The 23,696-nt window shown below is 45.6% G+C and overlaps 1 protein-coding gene across 8 annotated transcripts in view; it reads right to left on the bottom strand.

The window, feature by feature from the left end:
• The window catches only part of astn2 (astrotactin 2), an 823,694-nt gene that overhangs the window by 407,569 nt on the left and 392,429 nt on the right, over nt 1-23,696 (bottom strand). For all 8 annotated transcript variants that reach the window (XM_033048879.1, XM_033048880.1, XM_033048881.1 and 5 more), the window contains one exon: nt 20,970-21,158. In XM_033048879.1, coding sequence (XP_032904770.1) covers nt 20,970-21,158 — 189 coding nt within the window. The remainder of the gene's footprint in view (nt 1-20,969; nt 21,159-23,696) is intronic.

The following is a 23,696-nucleotide window of genomic DNA, read 5'->3' as shown; positions in this document are numbered from 1 at the left end:
TTGGAAGGAACTGCGGATGCTGGTTTAAACCGAAGATAGACACAAAATGCTGGAGTAACTTAGCGTCTCTGGAGAGAAGGAAAGGGAGACGTTTCGGGTCGAGGCCCTTCAGAAGATCTGTTCTTCAGTACATGCCCTGGCTAAAACTGACTTTAAGGGCCTGTCCCACTTGGCGATTTTTTCGGTGACTGCCGACGTCATATCAGTGTTGCCAAAAGATTTTGAACATTTCAAAATCCAGCGGCGACAAAAAAAAATGTTGCGACACTTAAAAAAACACAGCGCGTCAACACGTCATCACGCCGCGGATTTTACGGTGACCTGATACGTCGGTCAATGATGCCGGCATTCGCCGAAAAAATCGCCAAGTGGGACAGGCCCTTTAACGTTAATCTGTAGTTCTTGTGGTAAAGTGGGTGTAAGGTGAACCCATTGAGTGGTGTAATTTACACTTCACTACTGCCCCAATGAAGCTTTGTATTAAGAGGGGCTTATAGATAGTTGCTGAGAGTTTGCTTACCATGATGGAGAACAATGAATGGACATGGTCTCATTCAAGGATGATTCATCTATTGTTCTGAATTATTATTTTTGGTATTTGGGTTCCCCACAAAGATGAACACCTTCGCTTGGACCTACCTGATCTCTCGGTTGCTAAACACTTTAATTCTCCTTCCCATTCCCACACTAACCTTTCTGTCCTAGGTCTCCTCCATTTTCAGAGTGAGGCTAAATGCAAATTGGAGGAACAGCATCTCATATTTCGCTCGGGCAGCTTACAGCCCAGTGGTATGAATATTGATTTGTCTAACTTCAGGTAGCCCCGGCATTCCCTCTCTCTCCATCCCTCCCCCACCCAAGTCACACCAGCTTCTCGTTCTCACCTAACAAACAGCTAACAATGGCCTGTTTCCTTTACTCATTGTTCTTTTTCTCTCTATATCTCTCCTTGCCCTTATCTCAAATCAGTCTGAAGAAGGGCCTTGACCCAAAACGTCACCCATTCCTTCTCTCCAGCGATGCTGTTTGTCCCACTGATTTGCTCCAGTTTTTTCTGTCTACCTACAAAGATGTCAATGTTTATATTCAAGATTAAAGGTGTGTTTTGGATCAATGGAGTGAGGTAATTTGGATTTGAAGAATGAGTTGTTGGGATGAGGATCAGGCAACTGAATCATCCTACCACAACCAGAGAGCAGTGCTGAACTTCTGTCTAACCGGAGAAAACCCACGCTGTCACAGGGATGAACAAACAAACTCCGTGCAGACACCACCCATAGTCAGGATCTAACCCGGGTCTTTGGCGCTGTATGGCAGCAACTCTGCCGCAGTGCCGCCCCATTAGTTTCACTTGGCAACAAGTTCGGCGAAGACCTTGTGTGCCGCAGATACGATAGTGGCGTTTAAGGGGCTTTTTTGCAGCAAAGAAACTCGCTGTCTGACTGCAACGCTGACGATTTCTCCCCCGGATTGAAGCGCGCCAACGGCAACAGTAATCGACACTCAATCATTCCGAGCTAATTCCACGTTTAACACCACAGCAGGTCCTCCGTGTTCCAGACAGCAGAAGTTCCTACCGTAACACTTCATCCTGACCACTGTGTTTGCCCAAGAAATTGGGAACACAGTGTTCTCAAGCCCTTCGAAGTCATAAAATACACGGTGGCTGATGGCTTTTACACATGGTATTAGTTAGTCTAGCTTTTTCCCCCCTCTGCCAGTTATGGCCAAAGTCAGTTCCCATTGAAAGGAATAGAGATTTCATACATTCCTACCAATAAATAAGGAAAAAGAGGTATGCAGTTACTCTTGGCTGTTGAAGTGCCGAGCAGTACTGAAACACCATCATTGTGCCATAGGCTTAATATACAACATTCTCTCATAGAGAGAGTGGCCTCCGCTGTTCTGTTGGACTGAGGTCAGGCCACAATAAAATGTACTTCCAAAGCAAAGTCAACATGTTCTCTGATTGTCATACGCAATTCAATGTTAATAAATAACATTTTGTATGCAGTCTGTAAATTTCACACCCCCTGTGAATTATGTTTCGTTTAGAGATACAGCTTCTTCGGCCCACCGAGTCCGCACCGTCCAGCGATCCTCGCACATTAACACGCACCAGGGACAATTTTACATTTACACCGTCAATTAACTTACAAACCTGCACGTCTTTGGAGTGTGGTAGGGGAACTGAAGATCTCGGAGAAAACCCACGCAGGTCACGGGGAGAACGTACAAACTCCGTACCGACAGCACCCGTAGTCGGGATCGAAACCTGGGTCTCTGCCACTGTAAGGCCAAGTTTATTACTGCTATTTGATTCTCAAATTCATCTTTTAGGTTGAGGTTTATTATTGTCACAGTTATAGAGTGATACCGAGTGGAAACAGGCCCTTTGGCCCAACTTGCTCATATGTCCCTGCTACATTGGTCCCACCTGCCCGCATTTGGTCCATATCCCTCCAAACTTGTCCTATCCATATTCCTCCAAACCTGTCGAACTGTTTCTTAAACGTTGTGATGGCATCAACTACCTCCTCTGCCAGCTTGTTCCATACACCCACCGCCCTTTGTGTGAAAACACCCCTCAGATTCCTATTAAATCTTTGCCCCTTCACCTTAAACCTATGTCCTCTCTGGTCCTCGATTCACCTACTCTGGGCAAGAGACTCTGTACATCTACCCGATCTATTCCTCTCATGATCTTATTCACTCTATAAGATCACCCCTCATCCTCCTGCACTCAAAGGAATAGAGTCACAGCGTGCTCAGCCTCTCCCTATAGCTCAGACCCTCTAGTCCTGGCAACATCCTCGTAAATCTCCTCTGTACCCGTTCCAACTTGACAACGTGTTTCCTATAACACAGCGCCCAGAACTAAACACAATACTCTAAATGGGTTCTCACCAACGTCTTATACAACTGCAACATGACCTCCCAACTTCTATACTCAATACTCTGGCTGATGAAGGCCGATGTGCTAAAATCTTTTTTGACCACTCGATCTCGCTGCGACTCCACCGTAAGGGAACTCTCCACCTAGATCTCTCTGTTGTAGAGCACTATCAAGAGCCCTACCATTCACTGTGTGCACTGGGATGCCGTGACAATTTTAGTTTCGCATGCTCACTGACCAAATCAGATCATGCGATACAGAGGTAGAATCAAGCGAGACTCAAACACAAGACAAAGATACAGAGTGCAGAATATGACTCTCAACGTTATGGTATAACTAATTTCAGAGACAAATCCTGATGTCCAAACTGGGGTCGAGTTGAATCGGACAATACCCCAACTTACGGAAGGGCTGTCGAGGTGGCACGGTGACACAAGGTGGCTCAGCAGTAGAGTTGCTGCCTTACAGCGCCAGAGACCCAGATTTGATCCTGACTACGGGTGCTGTCTGTACGGAGTTTGTACGTTCTCTGTACGACTGCGTGGGTTTTCTCCGGGTGCTCCATTTTCCTCCCACACTCTAAAGACGTGCAGGTTTGTACGTTAATTGGCTTTGATAAAATTATAAATTGTCCCTAGTGTGTGTGCAGGATAGTGCTAGTGTACGGGAATCACTGGTCGGCTCAGACTCGGTGGGCTGAAGGGCTGGTTTTCGCGTAGTATCTCTAAACTAAAGACTGTACAAAAGTCAGATAACAGAGAGGAAGAAGCTATTCCCGTCTGGCAGTGCGCGCTTTCAAGCTTCTGTCCCTTCCGATGGACAGGAGCAGTGTGAAGAAGGAATGACTTGGGTGAGACTAATCTTTGATTATGTTGTCTGCTTTTCCAAAGCAAGATGTAGATGGAGTCATTGGTCTGTGTGAAGGACTGGGCTACATCTTAAGTTCCCTCTGTTACCTCACTTCTCATTCAGCAGCTTCAAGTGCACTGCTGTTTGAACACCTTGTATGCTCTTCCGGTCTCTGCTTTGTAAAGAATCATTTTGCTTTCAACAGCATTCTACGGGTGCTCAATGTACCGAGTTTGTACGTTCTCCCCGTCACCTGTGTGGGTTTTCTCCGGGATCTTCGGTCTCCTCCCACACTCCACAGTCGTACAGGTTTGTAGGTTAATTGGCTTGGTATAAGTGTAAATTGTCCCAAGTGTGTGTAGGACAGTGTTAATGTGTGGGACTCGCTGGTCGGTGCGGACTCGGTGGGCCAAAGGGCCTGTTTCTGCGCTGTATAAAACTCAACTAAACTGTGCCCTCTGTTGGTCCAGTCAAACCAATACTACTTACTGCAAGGCTTTGGAACCAAGGGTGCCAGAAAATCGGTGGTGGACCGGTATACTTTGGGATGAAAAGATCCCTCTCACACCGACCAAGAAGTGGCAAACTGTCAAACCCCAGTTTTCTTTTCTCTTTCTCCTTTTAGTTTAGTTTAGTTTATTGTCACATGTACCGAGGTACAGTGAAAAGCTTTTGTTGCGTGCCAACCAGTTGGCGGAAAGACAACACATGATTACAATCGAGCCGTTCACAGTGTACAGATACACGATAAGGGGATAACGTTTAATGCAAGACAAAGCCAGCAAAGACGGATCAAAGACAGTCCGAGGGTCACCAATTAGGTAGATAGTAGTTGGAAACAACATGAATGATGTTGAGTGCAAGACAAAGATCAGTAAAGGTAGTCCAAGGGTCTCCAATGAGGTAGGTAGTAGATTAGGACTGATCTCCAGCTGTGGTAGGATGATGAGTCATAATTTTACAAGATTCAATCGAGCCATGACCCGCCCCGAGTTACTCCGGCATTTGTGTCTAAACCAGAGTTACAGTTCGTCTTCAACTAAGTAGGACCTTTGAGGTTGAACAGCCACAACACAAGCACCAGACAAACTGAGAATTAGTTGGGAATGCAGGGAGAATAGACACTTCTTTCCACAAATGCAGAGTGCGAATCTTGGCACAGGAGGTCATGCGTCCATGCCAATGTCCTTCCCATCCCCCACACTGACCTTTCCGTCCTCGGACTCCTCCATTGTCAGAGTGAAGCCCAGCGCAAACTTGAGGAACAGCACCTCATATTTCGCTTGGGCAGCTTACAGCCCAGTGGTATGAATATTGATTTATTTAACTTCAGGTAATCCCTGGCATTCCCTCTCTCTCTCCATCCCTCCGCCACCCAAGTCACGATTTCACCCAACAGCTAGCAATGACCTGTTTCCCTTATCATCGTTACTTTTTTGCATATCTTTCATTCATTGTTCTTTATCCCTCTACATCATCGTCTATATCTCTTGTTTCCCTTACCGCTAACCAGTCTGAAGAAGGGTCTCGATCCGCAACGTCACCCATTCCCTCTCTCCGGAGATTTTTCCCTGTCCCGCTGAGTTATTCCAGCACTTTGTGTCTATTGACTGGGAATGTGTAAGCTTTGGCTAAAAGGAGAGCCAAGCAGCTGAACACAAGACACTCCAGGGAGGAGGAATCGCAGATATTTGTCCAAAGCATGCAGATGTTGTTTACTGAAGCAACTGAGAAAACTGAAGACGGGTCTTGACCCTTAGCGAAACATCACCTGTCCATGTCCTCTAGAGATGCTGCCTGACCCGCTGAGTTACTCCAGCACTTTGTGTCCTTTTGAACTGCAGATGCTGGTTTAAATCGAAGATAGACACAAAAAGCTGGAGTAACTCAGCGGATCAGGCAGCATCTCTGCAGAAAAGGAATTTATGATGTTTTTGGTAATTGAAAATAGGTGCAGGAGTAGGCCATTTGGCCCATCGAGCCAGCACCGCCATTCAGTATGATCATGGGTGATCATCTAAAATCAGTACCCGTTCCTGCTTTCTCCCCATAACCTTTGATTCCATTAGCCCTAAGAGCTATATCTAACTCTCTCTTGAATACATCCAATGAATTGGCCTCCACTGCTTTCTGTGGCAGAGAATTTCAGATTCACAACTCTCTGGGTGAAAACGTTTTTCCTCATCTCAGTCCTAAATGGCCTACCCCTTATTCTTAAACTGTGACCCCAGGTTCTGAACTCCCCCAACATCGGGAACATGTTTCCTGAGTCAAGCCTGTCCAATTCCTTAAGAATTTTATATGTTTCTATAAGATTCCCTCTCATCCTTCAAATCCTTCTGACACATTTTCAGATGCTGAATGCCTTGAGGCAGGAATACAATGATAAGCAGAGGGAATTTAAAAAGCTCTGAAGATATCACAGCAGGTCTGTTAGAAGGAACTATATATGCTGGTTTTCACCAAAGCTAGAATGCTGTAAATGCTGGAGGTACTTGCCCAACCCCGGTGTGTTATTTCAGCACTTTGCATTTTTTTCTGCGGTTGCATGGATCGCCTCCACATTGTAGGTTGGATATTGCCCCAGAAATGTTTCTTCAGGCAAAGAACAATGGAAAATACTTGATAGACACAACAAGCTGGAGTAACTCAGCGGGACTGGCAGCATCTCTGCATAGAAGGAATGGGTGGCGTTTTGGGTCGAGACCCTTCTTCAGCAAGCCCAGTGTAATGTGGCACAGTTGGAAGTCTTGGAAAGCATGAAGAAAGGAGAAGAGTGTGACTTCAAAAAAGGACAATGGGGAAGACGAGAGGAGATGGAGTCAACCAGGTTTTTGTGTCTATCCAGAGATTGTCAAAACTGATTTCATGATATTTAGTAAAGTATCATTAGTTTTTTAGTTTAGTTTAGAGATACAGCGTTGAAACAGGCCCTTCGGCCCACCGGGTCCATGCCGCACATTAACACTATCCTACACCCACTAGGGACAATTTTTACATTTACCAAGCCAATTAACCTACGTCTTTGGAGTGTGGGAGGAAACTGAAGATCTTGGAGAAAACCCACGCAGGTCACAGGGAGAAGGTACAAACTCTGTCCAGACAGCGCCCGTCGTCAGGATCGAACCCGGGTCTCCGGCGCTGCATTCACTGCAAGGCATCAACTCTACCGCTGCGCCACCGTGACTGCCCGTGTCAAATAGACATGACCTTTAAATACACAAGACACTGTCTATTGTGCGGGTGCAAAATAATACTGTACATTGAACGATTGAAGCTAAAACAGGAATCAATTATAAAGGCGTCTACAGTCGCTGGCAGTTGATCATTTGGCTTCTCATACAGTTCAATGATCCATCGTTCTATCATTTAATTGCTGATTTATTACCCTTGCCACACCTGCTGTAAAATCCCAACCACTTGATTACCTTAACAACTAAAAAACTATTGATGTTTGGTTTAGTTTAGAAATACAGCATGGAAGCTGGACATGGAATACAGCATGGAGCCTTCCAAGACAGTGGATATATTTAAGGCAGAGTTGATTGGAACGGGTTACGGGGAGAAGGCAGGAAAATGGGATTAGGCGGCAGAGATCAGCCGTGATTGAACGGCGGAGTGGACTCGATGGGCCGAATGGCCTGATTCTACTCCTAGAACTTGTGAGCTTGTGAAGGAGGCCCTTCGGCACAATCAGAGAACTGGGTTCAATCCTGACTACGGGTGCTGTCTGAACCGAGTTTGTACGCTCTCCCCGTGACTGCGTGGGTTTTCTCCGAGATCTGTCCTATCCATGTACCTGTCTAACTGTTTCTTAAACGTTGGGATAGTCTCTGCCTCGACTACCTCCTCCGGCAGCTCGTTCCATACACCCACCACCCTTTGTGTGGAAAAAGTTACCCCTCAGATTCCTATTAAAATCTTTATCCCTTAACCTTATAAGTTGCATCAGTTCAACTAATGTCTGTGACAAAGGTCCTGGCATTTAGCAAAGAGCACAATCTCACTCTGCATCCGGAATTCCCAATGCAGAAAGAGATGAAATTCATCACCATAAAATCATTTGTTATTCATTTTTTATTGACATTTGATTGCACCACTAATCTCTGCCTCCCAAACAGAGGTCAAGATGAGATAGCAAACTCGGGTTTTCCTTTCCATTTCAATCACAAGAGATAACAGGAGCCAATGACTTTTAATTAGCCTTGAATAAGTGCATGGTAGACATAATAAATACAGGCAATGGACTTTAATGGCGATCCTGGGTAACATTCCTCTCTCCGTGAAGCCATTACACATATAGTTTGGGAAATCTGATGCATGGCTGGCTCATCCATCAGTTTTATTGGGTAAAATGGAAGTGCTATTAGTTTTGTTATAGCCTTGAGTTCTCTGGACTTGCCTTCACACACACCCACACATACACACACACACACACACACACACAAACATGCACGCACACATACACGCTCACCCACAGATACGCGTACACACATACAAACATGCCCACACACAAACATGCACACATACACGCACACCCACACATACGCACACCCAAACATACGCACACACACACACACACAAACATGCCCACACACATACTCGCACACCCACACATACACACACACACACATGCACACACACACACACGCACACATACACACATTCATGCACAGGCACACACACAAACATGCGGACACACATACTCGCACACCCACACATACATGCACATGCACACACACACACAAACATGTGCACACACACACCCACACATACACGCACACATACGCACACATGCACCCACACACACATACACATGGACATACATGCACACATACACACACACACATACACACACACACACATATATCGGCTCCCAATGTGAACTAATGCATTTATAGAGTGATATAGCATGGAAACAGGCCCTTCAACTCAACTTGCCCACTCCGGCCAACATGTCCCATCTACACTAGTCCCATCTGCCTACATTGGCTCCATATCCCTCTAAACCTGAGCTATCCATGTACCTAACTGGATCTCTCATAATTCCTCTCATAATTTTGTACACCTTTATAAGATCACCTCTTATCCTCCTGTGCTCCAAGGAATAGAGTCCTAGCCTGCTCAACCTCTCCCTATAGCTCAAGCACTCGAGTCCTGGCAACATCCTCGTCAATCTTCTCTGCACCCTTTAAAAATATTGTGTAACAATATACGGTTAAACCTCAATAATTATTAGCCCCGTGATGGCAGTAGCTTTACTGAGAGTTAACTTAGAAAGGTAGTCACCATTTTACAGCTCTGACCTCTGATTAGATTTTGACACTTCAGCAACTATTGGGGGGAAAAGTTCCGTTATTTTGCTACTATTCAATGCAGATGTGGATCAGCTGTTTGCCATGTAACTTTGCAAGCCTTAAGCCTCGCCAGTATGTGATTAAGACAGACACAAAAAGCTGGAGTAACTCAGCGGGACAGGCAGCATCTCTGGAGAGAAGGAATGGGTGACGTTTCGGATCGAGACCCTTCTTCAGCCTTAAGCCACGCCAGTCAGTGAGAGAAGAAGGGTTTCGGCCCAAAACGTCGCCTATTTCCTTCGCTCCATAGATGCTGCTGCACCCGCTGAGTTTCCCCAGCAATTTTGTGTACCAGTGAGTGAATAGCTAGGTTGTCTCGATGCTTCCCAGGTTTGTTATTTTCTATACTGCGCAGAAAAATGTTGTTTGGCATATGACTTTTACAGATTGTAAGCAACAACTGAACACATTGGCAACAGGGTGGCACAGCGGTCGAGTCGCTGCCTCACAGCGCCAGAGACCCGGGTTCGATCCTGACTGCGGGCGCTGTCTGTACAGAGTTTGTACATTCTCCCCGTGACCTGCGTGGGTTTCCTCCGAGATCTCCGGTTTCCTCCCACACTCCAAAGACGTACACGTGCAGGCGGATGTTAATTGGCTTGGTATGAATGTAATTATATATTGTTCGTAGTGTGTGTAGGATAGTACTTGTGTGCAATGATCGCTGGTCAGCGCGGACTGGGTGGGCCGAAGGGCCTGTTTCCGCGCTGTATCTAAACTGAACTAAACATGTTTTCTCCAAGCACAGGGCTCCGTGCATGCCCACAGACATATTTTCAAGGTCGAAACATTCACAATAAGCGACTGAGCTTCGGAGAATGTATGCAGAGGCTGGTCTGCCTCTGTACACAGGGGCAAAGGTGAGGAATAATTTGATTCAGAAAGCTTGCCAGTCGCGGTGAGGCATTTACGTGTAGATGATGAATGATGCAAGACTTCCAACTCTTCCACACACGGCAACAACATGCACTGTGCAGGAAGCGAACTGCAGATGCTGGTTTAAACCGAAGATAGACACAAAAAGATGGAGTATGCCCCTGTCCCACTTAGGAAACCTGAACGGAAACCTCTGGAGACTTTGCGCCCCACCCAAGGTTTCCGGAGGTTGCAGGTGGTTGCCGGGGGTTGCAGGTAGTGGAAGTAGGTAGGAACCTCCGGGAACCGCACGGAAACCTTGGGTGGGGCGCAAAGTCTCCAGAGGTTTCCATTCAGGTTTCCTAAGTGGGACAGGGGCATAACTCACTGGGACAGGCAGCATCTCTGGAGAGGAGGAACGGCTGGTGTTTCGGGTCGAGGCCCTTCTTCAGACTGACAGTCGGGGAGAGGGAAATGAGGGATATGGAAGGGTACAAAGGGCATGTGAGGCGTGAATCGTAGAGCGGGAACAGCGAGAGAGGGTGTTGCTGAACTCTCGTCGGAGAGAGGAGGAGAACTTGCTCAAAGTAGACGCGCCTTGAGGAGATATCTCAGTGGAGCGGTCAAAATTTGTACGCATTTTGACAGTGACAGTAAGACATGATGGCAGCTTGGGTGTGGAATTTAAGGGTTAAAGAATCATGTAGCCAAAATGAAACAGTTGCTCTGTTAAACGCGATAAGAATCTGGAGATTTGTAATTTACCAGAGGATATGCTTGACTTCTGTGAAGTTGTGTAAATAGCTCTTCATTAAAGTATCTGTGGTACGCTGGTAACCTTTCATGCAATCAGTTGTCTGTTTGTTATTTAGAAAGATTGCAAACAAAGACAAGCTGGAGCAAAAATAAATGAACTGATCATTAAGGCGATGGAGTCTGAGTGATCATTCACAAGATCGGAGACGTGCGGGAAGAATGAGAAGCAGTGGATGTGACTGCAATATTGGAAACACAGATACAATTGAACGTACTTGGGGTTGGCTGCTTCTCTATGTCGCAACCTTTTAATGCAATCAGCTTTATTGCTCAGCAGGCAAGATATCTGTGGGAGGAAGTTATTGCCAAACAATAGCCAGCAACGAGGTTGAGATGCGGAAGACTAGAGGTGCTGGACCTAATCCAGGGGTCACAGTTTAAGAATAAGGGGCAGGCCATTTAGGACTGAGATGAGGAAAAACTTTTTCACCCCGAGAGTTGTGAATCTGCGGAATTCTCTGCCACTGAAGACAGTGGAGGCCAATTCACTGGATGTTTGCAAGAGAGAGTTAAAGGGCCTGTCCCACTGTACAAGCTAATTCAGGAGCTCTTCTGAGCTTAAAAATAAATCAAACTCATGGTAAGTAAGTAGAATGTACGTAGCGGGTACATCGGAGCTCGGGACGTCTCTTAGCGGCTCGTAACGCTAACGGCAGGTACTCGGGAAACGCGGTAAGCTCGTGAAGATTTTTCAACATGTTGAAAAATGTCCACGAGAGCTCTGAGTACCTACGAGCAGCTATTACCGTAATTCTCCGAGTTCGAATCAGGGGAAACTTGGGAGAACTCTTGAATCAGCTCGTACAGTGGGACAGCCCCTTTAGATAGAGCTCTTAGGGCTAACAGAATCAAGGGATATGGGGAGAAAGCAAGAATGCTTTTGTGTTTTATGTTTTATTCTCAATTGTTTACTGTATGTCGTGTTGTTACTTGCAGGCGGAGCACCAAGGCAAATTCCTTGTATGTGTACATACTTGGCCAATAAACTTATTCATTCATTCATTCATTCATTGTGTCCAGCTTCACTCTTGGCAGTTTTCAGAAAACAACACCAAGCAGGGATTGCAAATTAGTTCAGCAAGACAATTCACGAGTCGACTGGTGTCCAAACGTGGCTTTAGAGAAGAAGGAACAACACAAGATAAAGGCTTGAGGGAGGCAGTCGCAGAGGAACAATGAAACAAGCAACCTAAAGTCACCCTGAATTACAAAACCTACTTCAGCAATTCAGCTGAATTTAATACAATTAGTTCTTTTTTTAATTGTGTGCCAAACAAAACTGCAGTTTTTGCAATCAGCGTAACATCCTATCTGTCATTATATTACCCAACTGGCATAGGAATCACTGATTACACTGCACATCTGTGCAACAGCATGATATTGAACAATTATATCAGGCGCGGTGGAGCGGCGGTAAAGTTGCTGCCTCACAGCGCCTGAGACCCGGTTTCGATCTTGACTACGGGTACTGTCTGTACGGAGTTTGTACGTTCTCCCCGTGACCTGCGTGGGTTTTCACCGGGATCTTCGGTTTCCTCCCACACTCCAAAGACTTGGGTAATTGGCTTTGGTAAAATTGTAAATTGTCCCCAGTGCATGTAGGATAGAGCTAGTGTGCGGGGATCGCTGGTCGGCGCGGGCTCGGCGGGCTGAAGGGCCTGGTTCCGTGCTGTGTCTCTAAACTAAACTAAACTAAATATTAAGTGGCTTGAAATGTGGAGAGTAGGTCAAATTTTGGAGAAGAAATACAGTATTTCTTTAAAAATGATCATGGAGTCCTTTGCCTGTGGAGCTCATACACTTTATTTCCCATTAAGTGATCCATGAATCCAGAAGGGATAGAGGAAACAGCTGCATTTAGCCACTTATTTTCATTCTCTAGAGATTCAACTGACCTCTTTTTCCTAAAAAATGGCTGTGAAAATTCACGTCACTTGTCGATTTCAAGTTGTTCATTTATTTCCAATTATCTGAAGAAACTTAACTCTTTCTGATGGCGTATACAAAAGCACCTCCAAATGTTCATCAAAATGTTTAAGAAGGAACTGCAGATGCTGGAAAATCGAAGGTAGACAAAAATGCTGGAGAAACTCAGCGGGTGAGGCGGCATCTATGGAGCGAAGGAAATAGGCGACGTCTCGGCCCGAAACGTCACCTATTCCTTCGCTCCGTAGATGCTGCCTCACCCGCTGAGTTTCTCCAGCATTTTTGTCTACCTCCAAATGTCACTTCATTTCACGTGCACTTATTGTATTGTATTGTATGTTTACCTCTAGTTTCCCTCTCCCCAGTCTCTCAGCCTGAAGAAGGTATTCAATCTGAAATGTCACCTATTCCTCTCTCCAGAGATGTAAAAATAAAAGTTCTGGGCCTGCCAGCGATGCTGTTGGTGGGCATCAGCCTGATGCATGCAGCCTTAGATAATGCACTGAAGTGGAGTCTTCATTTGCTACAGACCTTGGGGTTCGGTCATCACCTTAATGGTCTGTCTAAGAAGCTGACAGCAACTTCACAGGACCTGATGAAGTCCCAGGATTCTCTTACAGATACTTTAAGGCAGTGACGCTTTACAGGTTTATTTTCTCAGAGTTTAGTTTAGTTTAGAGATACAGCAGGGAAACAGGCCCTTCGGACCACCGAGTCCGCGGCGACCAGCGATCCCTGCACGCACTAACACTAGACTAGGGACAATTTACAATTTTACCTGCAGACCTGCACGTCTTTTGAGCGTGGGCAGAAACCGGAGCTCCCGGACAAAACCCACGCAGGTCACGGGGAGAACGTGCAAACTCCGTACAGACAGTGCCCGTAGTCAGGATCGAACCCGGGTCTCTGGCGCTGTAGGGCAGCAACTCCACTGCTGTGCCATCGTGCCACCCCAGAGTTGGAGTGGAGGAGTTAGGGACAGGAAGGTGAGATGGTCTGGCTGGTAACAAATAAACAATAAAATAATTGGCTTCAGACCTAAAATGTAACTGTGATCGTTCCGCCTCCTTTAATCCCTTTAATAAATTCCGATATCACAGGCTCTTGGAGGGAGCACACAGCTATAAGAGCCGGCAAGATAATTAGACTGAGAGGCAACGTTATTAGATGCCGGTGGTAATTCCAGTGGCTTCAGAAATGAACCATGGCTAATGGGAAAGTGAACAATTATTACTGCCTTCGCTGTGTTGATTACATCAGATTTATTGCTGTAGAAATGCTCCTTTCTCTCACATCCAGATGGGATGTATTTCCCCGCTGGGTAAATTACCTGCGCGCAGCCAGCTTTGCTGTGGGGTTTTCATTTTCTTTATTTGAAAATGCGACGTCACTCTTCGCTTCCCTGGGCTATTTCACCAACAGGCATTTAAGTTGGAGATTGCTGTTTTCATCGAAGATTGGCACAAAATGCTGGAGTAACTCAGCGGGCCAGGCGGTGTCTCTGGATGGAAGGAATGTGTGAGGTTTTGGGTTGAGACCCTCTTTTTCTCCAGAGATGCTGCCTGACCCGCAGTGTTACTCCAGCATTTTGTGTCTATCTTCGGTGTAAACCAGCATCTGCAGTTCCTTCCCACACATTTTCTTGTTTTCATCAGAAGGTAACTATTAGATGTACATGTAAACCATTTTTCCTTGAAATTAGATTACATAGTATACAAACACTTGATCCAAGTTCTATACGAACATTTAGGGGTGGCACGGTGGCGCAGCGGTAGAGTTGCTGCCTTGCAGTGCCAGGGACCCGGGTTTGATCCTGACTATGAATGCTGTCTGTGCGGAGTTTGCACGTTCTCCCCTTGACTGCGTGGGTTTTACCCGGGTGCAACGGTTTCCTCCCACATTCCAAATTTGTAGATTCATTAGATTCGGTAACGGTTGCGAATTGTCCCTAGTGCGTGCAGGATGGTGTCAGTGTGCGGGGATTGCTGGTGGGACCGTGGCACCTGAAGGATACTTTACCTAGTGAATTTTGATGGAAATTGGAAAGGAGTTGAGGGGAAGAGCAGAGAATCACAGGAAGATGGAATAATGCAGGAAAGAAGAACAAGACTGTGTGTTTAGTTTAGTTTAGTTTACAGATACTGCGTGGAAACAGGCCATTCGCTAATGCTATCCTACACACAATTTACAATGTTTACTGAAGCCAATTAACCTGCAAACCCGCACGTCTTTGGAGTGTGAGAGGAAACCTGAGAGCCAGGAGAAAACCCACACAGGTCACAGCGAGAACGTAGACCTAAATTCCATACAGACAGCACCCGTAGTCAGGCTGGAACTCGGGTCTCTGGCGCTGTAAAGGGCCTGTCCCACGAGCATGCGACTCCATGCGGCAAGCGCGACCTAACGTGATCGCTTGAGCCGTACGGCCTCGCGGGGCCAGTCCCACTTCGATCGCCGGAGCTGTATGGAGTTGTGCGGAGCTGGTCCCGACATCGCGCGGGGCTCCGAAAAACTGACCGTGTTCAAAAATTCCGCGCGGCAACGGCCCGCCGGCCCACAGTCGCCTCGACGCTGTACGCACCGCCTCGACGGGCATACGCAGCGTCTCGACGCAGTACGCAGCGTCTTACCGCCGTACGTCACGCGCGAACTTCCCGCGGACTTTGCTCGAACTTCACGTCACTCACTCGACCTCCGCGCGGCCCCTGCTTCCGGTTTGGTCGCGCTTGCCACATGCAGGTCGCATTCTCGTGGGACAGACCCTTCAGGCAGCAACCCGACTGCTGCACCACCCTGTCTTCCTGTGTCCGTTCTCCGACAGATCTAATGTTTAGTGCCTCTCTGTGATCTTTTCCCACAGACGGCAATTTAACATCTTATGTAGATCTGAATCCAATTAAAGTACAAATGCAAATGCAATTTCACTCGGGGAAGAGATTTCATAATTAAACCCTTATTCACACATGCCACTGCCTCTTGTGTAGAACTTGATCTTACAGCTTGTTGCTCTTCCCTGAGATTCATTGATCAGTTTAATAATCAGGTTAGGAGATTCTTGGAAGCCGTCAATGTTCCATGGTACATCTCAAATGGCAGAATCAACCGAGGATACAGGAATGGGAAATCACCTACACGCCTGGGCGTCATGGTGGTACAATGGTAGAGTTGCTGCCTCGCAGCGCCAGGGACCCGGGCTCAATCCTGACTACGGGTGCTTGTATGTATGGAGTTTGTACGTTCTCCCCATGATGTGCGTGGGTTTTCTCCGGGATCTCCGGTTTCCTCCCACACTCCTAAGACGTACAGGTTTGTAGGCTAAGTGTCTTGGTATAATTGTAAATTATCTCTAGTGTGTGGGATAGTGTTAGTGTGCAGTGATCGCTGGTCGGCGCGGGCTCGGGGGGGCCGAAGGGCCTGTTTCCGCTCTGTATCTTGATCTGTAAACTAAACCTGCTTCTCTTGGGCATCTCAGCTGATTTGAGATCAGGTAGCTCTGTAAATTTAGATTTTAGTTCCCCAGAGATACAACGTGTGATATCATCACTTGGTTCATACCTTAGTAACTGAAGTGCTCAACCACACTTAGTTTAGTTCACTGTCAGATTGAGTACATAGGGAAATTGGAGGAACAGCATCTCAAATTTTGCTTGGGCAGGTTTGTAACCAAGCGACATGAATATTGAATTCTCTATCTTCAAGTAACCATTGCATTCCCTCTCTCTCTCTCCATCCCGCCCCAACCCTGGTCCTCTTGCTAATCTCACCGCTTGTATCCCTTGGCTATCCGCAGCCACAATGGATCAGGAAAATGTCAGGAAAATGCAGGCTCTGCTTTGTCCTGTACCTTCCCATACCTCCCGTTTGCCCCTCCCTGACTCTCAGTCTGAAGAAGGGTCTCGACCCGAAAACCTCACCTATCCCTTCTCTCCAGAGATGCTGCCTGACCCGCTGAGCTACCCCAGCATTTTGTGTCTATCTTTAGTTTGGGTCCATTTAGAGATATAGCATGGAAACAGGCCGTTTGGCCAACCGAGTCTACACCAACCATCGATCTCCGATTCACACACGTTTCATGTTATCCCATTTTCATATCCACTTCCTACGCCTCCAACATAACAACTCACACATCCTCGAAATGGCCTCTCCCACAGCACAAGGAACAACACAAAACATCTCAGTTCAAACAAAATAATGAAACTGTAATGCATTTTCACTTCTTATTTCCTTTGTGCCAATACCAGCTGTGAGCACTGGTTTTCTTTATTTTATTTTAGAGAAACAAGCCCTTCGGCCCACCGAGTCCGCGCCGACCACCGATCACCAGTCCACACTGGCTCTGCTATTCCATTTTCATATCCACTCCCTACACACCAAGGGGCAATTCACAGAGGGGCCAATTGACGTACAAACCCGCACGTCTTTGGGATGTGGGAGGAAACAGGAGCGTATCGGAGAAAACCCACGCGGTCACGGGGAGAACGTACAAACTCGTGTTTCCACGCTGTATCACTCTATGACTCTATGACAGCACCCGATGTCGGGATCGAACCCAGGTCTCTGGCGATGTGAGGCAGCAACTCTACCTCTGAGCCATGGTGCCTCGCATTTTCCGAAGGCATTTTACAAGGATGCAAAGCATATGCTCCTATCCGCAAGTAAATGCTGTAATCATGGACAGGTATTTACAACACAACTGCAAAGAGCAACGGGCATATTTTTTTTCTAATCACATCTTTGGAATTGCAATGTCTAATCCAATAACTTCACACACACTGGCCCATTTATCATGCTGAGGTTGATTTATATTCATGACGTGATATCTTAACATCATCTGACTCCCCGTTTAAAACAGCAGTAAACAGAGCATCTCAATTGTGACTGCTACTGATTTCATATACGTGACCAATAATTCGCCAGATACATTCGCCGCACGGCCCGTTACTTCGAAGTTACATCAGCATTAATTTCACCACACATTCTCCCTCGGGCCGGCGTAATGGTTGACACCTCATTATTCTTTTGGCGTAAACGCAAGAGGTCGGCCCCAGCGCGCTTTGAAGATGCCAAAGAGGGGCTGAATTTTCGAATGCTCCTTCAACAATTTTCACTTCATTTCAGTTTCAGTTTAGTGTATTGTCACGTGCACCGAGGAACAGTGGAAAGCCTTTGTTGCGCCTGCTGACCAGCCAGCGGAAAGACAACAACACGATCACAATCTCTGAAGAAGGGTCTCGACCCGAAACGTCACCCATTCCTTCTCTCCAGAGATGCTGCCTGTCCCGCTGAGTTACTCCAGCTTTTTGTGTCTGTACTCAATTACAATCGAGCTATCCCACTGAGCCTTCTTTTGTCCATGTTCTTGTGTTTGTGATCTCAATCTCTAGCTGCTCCCATGCACTCACTGACCATACCATTTAGTTCAGTGTAGTTTAGAGATACAGCGCGGAAACAGGCCCTTCGGCCCACCGAGTCCGTGTCGACCAGCGATCCCCATTACACCAGCACACACTACCCACAGTTTACAATTTTATCAAAGCCAATTAACCTACAAACCTGTACGTCTTTGGAGAGTGGAAGGAAACCGAAGAACCCGGGGAAAACCCACACGGCCAGGTGGAGAACGTACAAACTCCGTACAGACAGCACCCGAAGAGAGGATCGAACCCGGGTCTCTGTCGCTGTAAGGCAGCCACTCTACCGCTGCGCCATCGTGCGGACCCTATATTTGTTTACAGATTATCACCACAGTCACCTCAGGTTTACTGGCAGTCTCCCTGCAGTTTAACAAACTTCTTTTCTCTCCTTTCCCATTCTGCCAAAGGATCTTCAACCTGAGGCATGGAGAAACTCAGCTCCATAGATGCTGCCACTCCCGCTGGGTTTCTCCAGCATTTTTGCCTACCTTCGATTTTCCAGCATCTGCAGTACCTTCTTAAACATTCAACCTGAGGCATCATCGTTTCTCTTCCCACAAATGCAGCCCGACCCGTTGAGCATTCCCAATATTTTTGGTTTTATTTTGTCATAAGTGATAGAATTAGGACACTCAGTCCGTCACTCAATCATGGATGATCCATCTCTCCCTCCTAACCCCATTCTCCTGCCTTCCTCCCCTAACCCCTGACAACCACACTAATCAAGAATCAGTCTATCTCTGCCTTAAAAATATCCACTGACTTGGCCTCCACTGCCGTCTGTGGCAAAGAATTCCACAGATTCACCACCCTCTGTCTAAAGAAATTTCTTCTCACTTCGTTTCTAAAATAACTTCCTTTAATTTTGTGTTATGAGTGTAAATCCTGGCTAAAATAGAGCCAAAATAAAGTAGAGGATTCATGCATTTACAAGGCCTGTTAGCCCTTTCTGTGTAAAAAGCCACAGGCTGCTAGCTGATGCCGGGAAGTCTAGGTCCCAGATCAGTATATCAGATAAGGAAGGTCCAAGTATCTTTGCAATTGTTGGTATATATGAGAATCTTGCAGAGGAACTCCAAGGTATTATAAATGCATGAGTTTGTTTGGATTACTGCAAAAGGATTGTAAATATTGTAAATAATATTGCAAGACAGTTACCCTGCTGTTTGTTGATTGGCCAGAGTGTTAAGCCATGGCAGAATTGTTTTGTGTTCCAGGGTAAATGTCGCATTATTCAGTTAACCTGACTTCCTTCCAGAAGCTTCTATAAGAAACATTGTTTAAGACTCTCTGTAATTGGGTTGGGGAACTGTCAATAATGGATTGATGTAATTGATATGTATGATTGGATTGTAAGGAGAACCACCCCTGTGTAGTTCAGCCCCTCAAGATTCGTGGACCTATAAAAGGTAGTCCCCATTTTAGATCGGTGTCGATCTTCTGGAAGGGCGCTTGGGACTGCGTGATCTTTTCGGCGTTGTCTGCTTGCACGAGATCTGAAGGGCTTGGCCAGGCAGAGATAAGGATCGAACCAGCGATGGTTAGTTATCGTATAGGGGAATTTGTGTTTGTTCGAAAAATAAAGATGAGTTGGTCCAGTGCTTGAGTCAGTGTTTTTACTGAACTAGACTAGGGGGGTTAAACTTTAGGAGCGTATTTACATGAGGAGCTGCTGGAGGAGCAGATTGGTCACAGGCTTAGGGAACTGAATGTCTTTGTGCCACCCTGCCACCAAATACCACTGTGTTGGTGTCAATTGAATTGAATTGAATTGAATTGAATAAATGTTAATAGCCAAGTATGTATACATACAAGGAGTTTGCCTTGCTGCTTTGCTCGCAAGCAACAACACGATATACAGTAGACAATTAAAAATAAAACATTATAATTTAAACATGTGAAGAATGAAATAAGATACCAGAGCAAAAGGAGGCTACAGACTTTCGGCTGTTGAGCTACTGCTGGCTGGCTGGCGGCTTTGACAGTCCGGAGTCGCCTTCCAGAGGGAAGGGCTTCAAAGAGTTTGTGGCCAGGGTGAGAGGGGTAAGAGATTGTCTTATCTGCTCGCTTCCTGGCCCTTGCAGTGTACAGTTCGTCGATGGGGGACAGGTTGCATGCTTATTTAAGAGTTAAGGGTTAGACACTCAAAACTTTAATTGTCATCTGCATTGACTCCTGAACAATGGGAGTCTTCCTTGTGGCACCATTATTGGCTCGTAAACAGAGCACTCATAGATAATATATAATAAACAAAAAAAATAATTAGTTAATAACCACAATACTGCCGCAGAAACATCCCTGAACTCCTTAGTGCAAGCAAAGACAGTCCATAGTTGAGGACAGTGTTTAGTTTAGTTTAGCTTAGTTCAGAGATCCAGCGCAGAAATAGGCCCTACACCCCACCGAGTCCGCACCAACCAGCGATCCCCGCACACACTAGGGACAATTGTAAATTGTGTAGGGTAGTGTTAATAGACCATAGACAATAGGTGCAGGAGTAGGCCATTCGGCCTTTCGTGCCAGCACCGCCATTCAATGTGATCATGGCTGATCATCCACAATCAGTAGCCTGTTCCTGCCTTCTCTCCATATCCCTTAACTCCGCTAACACTAATGTGCGGGCATCGTTGGTTGGTGCAGACTCGGTGGGCCGAAGGGCTTTTTCTGCACTGTATCTCTGAAGTAAACTAAACTAAAACATCGTGTCGGAAGGAACTAAATCTTTATTGGTTGTCACATGGGCCTTCAATGATCATAATGGGATTTCCTATCCCCATTTACAGGAGATACCAACATGCAATGTAAAGGTATGAATCAAAACCAATAAGGTCATTTCTAAACACGTGCTTGACTCACCGAAAGGTCATCTGGAAGACCTGACCCTGATTGACCTGCTGAGACTTGTTGTTGTAGCCGTGCAGCATTTCCACAAAGAGCGTGTCGTTGAGTTTGGCATCGAGCTTCTGGCACTTGGCACCATCACACGACTCCGAGAGGAGCAGGCAGGACTTGCTGTCGGATGCCAACCTGTACTCCTCCACACAGCTGCCAGCAGAGAGAGAGACAGAGAGAGAGAGAGAAGTTCGCCAATCAGACACAGCACTCAGAAGAGAAGGAACCTCTCAAAGATCCATCAATGTGGAAAATCACCATCACAGGCTGTTTTACGATTTGGAATATTTACAGATCCTAACGTACATTTTTTAATATATAATTGCTGCCAGTTGGTGTAACAGACAACTCTCGGGTTCAACACCTCTCTTATGTGGCCAATACTTTAGTTTGGTTTAGAGATACAGCGCGGAAAACCAGCGCTTTGGTTCATCGAGTCCGCTCCGACCACTGATCCCCGCACATTGACACTATCCTACACACACTAGGACCAATTCCACAATTTTTACCTAAGCCAATTAACCAACAAACCTGTACGTCTTTGGAGTGTGGGAGGAAACCGGAGCACTCGGAGAAAACCCAGAGAACCTACAAACTCCATCAGAATTGCTGCCTCACCGAACAGGGTTCGATCCTGACTACGGGTGCTTGCAGTTTGTAGTTTGGAGTTGATACATTCTCACTAGGACCGCGTGGGTTTTCTCCAGGTGCCCCGGTTTCCTCCCACGCTCCAAAGACGTTCAGGTTTGTCAGCCAATTGGCTTTGGCAAAAATTGTAAATAGGCCCTAGTGTGTGTAGGTTAGTGTTAGTGTTACTGTGCGGGATGATTGATGGTCTCCGCGGACTTGGTGGGCCGAGGGGCCTGTTTTTGTGCCGTATCTCTAAAGTCTCACGTCTGAAGCCAAGCCCCTTTGGCTGTGCAGCTGAGAACATGAAGCAGTATATCTATCACCCAGGGGAGACATTGTGAATAATGTCCTTGCGAATATTGAAATTTGCTCACAAATAAAATGAATCACAGGAGGACAGAATGTTCAACATTCGATAAGAAGTTGGTGACAGCAAGAACAATACCTGACGGAATTAAAAAGTGCCCAAACTCAATCATTTCTATTTTGCACGAGTCGCCTTTACATGTTTTTACACCTCAGTAATACAAATGCACACATTTGTTATCAAGACTCCATTACTAATATGATAAGTAAAGGCAGGCTTTCCTTCTAATCCGGTTGGAAAGAATAATATAATCTCAAAATTCTATTAATGTTACAACATTGTAAGCTGCATAACCAGTTTCGAGCAGTAACTATGCATTTTAAACAAACACTATTTTTTTCTGTATCTTCTTTGCACTCCATTGACTCACTTTGAAATGAGCTGAAATTGGAAAACTTTATTAAAAACTCTATTAACATGCACCTAGAGGTAAAATCAAAATATCACCACACTGACAGTAGATAAGAAACACTCCGTCTTATTTAACGTGCAGTATTTCAAATGGCGATTAATTGCTTTCGTTCCCCGATTATTTACATAATAAATCTTTGTCATTAAATCCTTTGAAATCTCTAAAGAGCGATCTGTATTCAGACAGCTGAAACCTCCAATAAAACTGGCACCTTGTTGATACAGTGAATCTGGATCTTGTTTTTATGTATTTTGTTATTAATCGAATGACGTCATAAGGACTACTCTAATCTCATCTGATTTAGTTTGGTTTATTTTATTATTGTCATGTGTATTGAGGTTCAGTGAAAAGTTTTTGAGGTGTGTGCTATCCAGATAGCGATAAGACTGAAGTTTAGGGGTTACAAATAGGGGTTTAGGGGTTGAAAATGCCATTAAATAGACAAGGCTCTGTAGTCAGTATAGCATATCATACAGGTAACTTGGGGAATTGGTTACGAACTTGAATCTTTAACCCACACCTGGCATCCATCGAGCAGAGCGGAGAGCTGAAAATCTGTTGCATCAGTGTGCATGTTTGCATTTAATGAATAAAAATTATGTCAAAGTTTTTAATAGTGACTGACCAGGAAGAGGGGATTAGTTTAATTGTAGTTTAGTTTATTGTCACCTGTACCGAGATACAGTCAAACACATTTCTTGCATGGTAACCAGTCAGCAGAAAGCCAATACGTGATTACAATCAACCCATTTACAGTGTATAGATACATGATAAGGGAATAATGTTTAGTGCAAGGTAAAGTCAAGTCCAATCAAGGATAGTCCAAGGGCCACCAAAGAGGAAGGTAGCAGTACAGCATAGCTCTTGAAGAAGATTCTATATTGCTCACACATGGACTTAATGTAACACATTTAAAAGGCTCTGGTATAGCAGCATGGATATGCTAGAAATCGAAGGATATGGATAACATATGGAGATTAGTGCTAACCAGTCAGCGGAAAGACAATACGTGATTACAATCGAGCCATTAACAGTGTATAGATACATGATAAGGGAATAACTTTTAGCGCAAAGTCTGATCAGGGATAGTTCGAGGCTCTCCAATGAGGTTGATAGTCGTGGTAGGATGCTCTCTGGTTGTGGTAGGATGGTTCATTTGCCTAATATCAGCTGCCTGATAAATGGTGCCAAACATGCATTATTATATGCAAAATGAATGTCACTGTGTAATGTTTAATTGCATATGTGACAATAAATATCTATTGAACCATTGACTGAGGTA

Source organism: Amblyraja radiata, chromosome 32 (assembly GCF_010909765.2).
Source record: "Amblyraja radiata isolate CabotCenter1 chromosome 32, sAmbRad1.1.pri, whole genome shotgun sequence".
In the NCBI taxonomy this organism is placed as follows: Eukaryota; Metazoa; Chordata; class Chondrichthyes; order Rajiformes; family Rajidae; genus Amblyraja; species Amblyraja radiata.
Note: the sequence above shows the minus strand (reverse complement) of the source record. Positions and strands in the feature narration are given on the sequence as shown.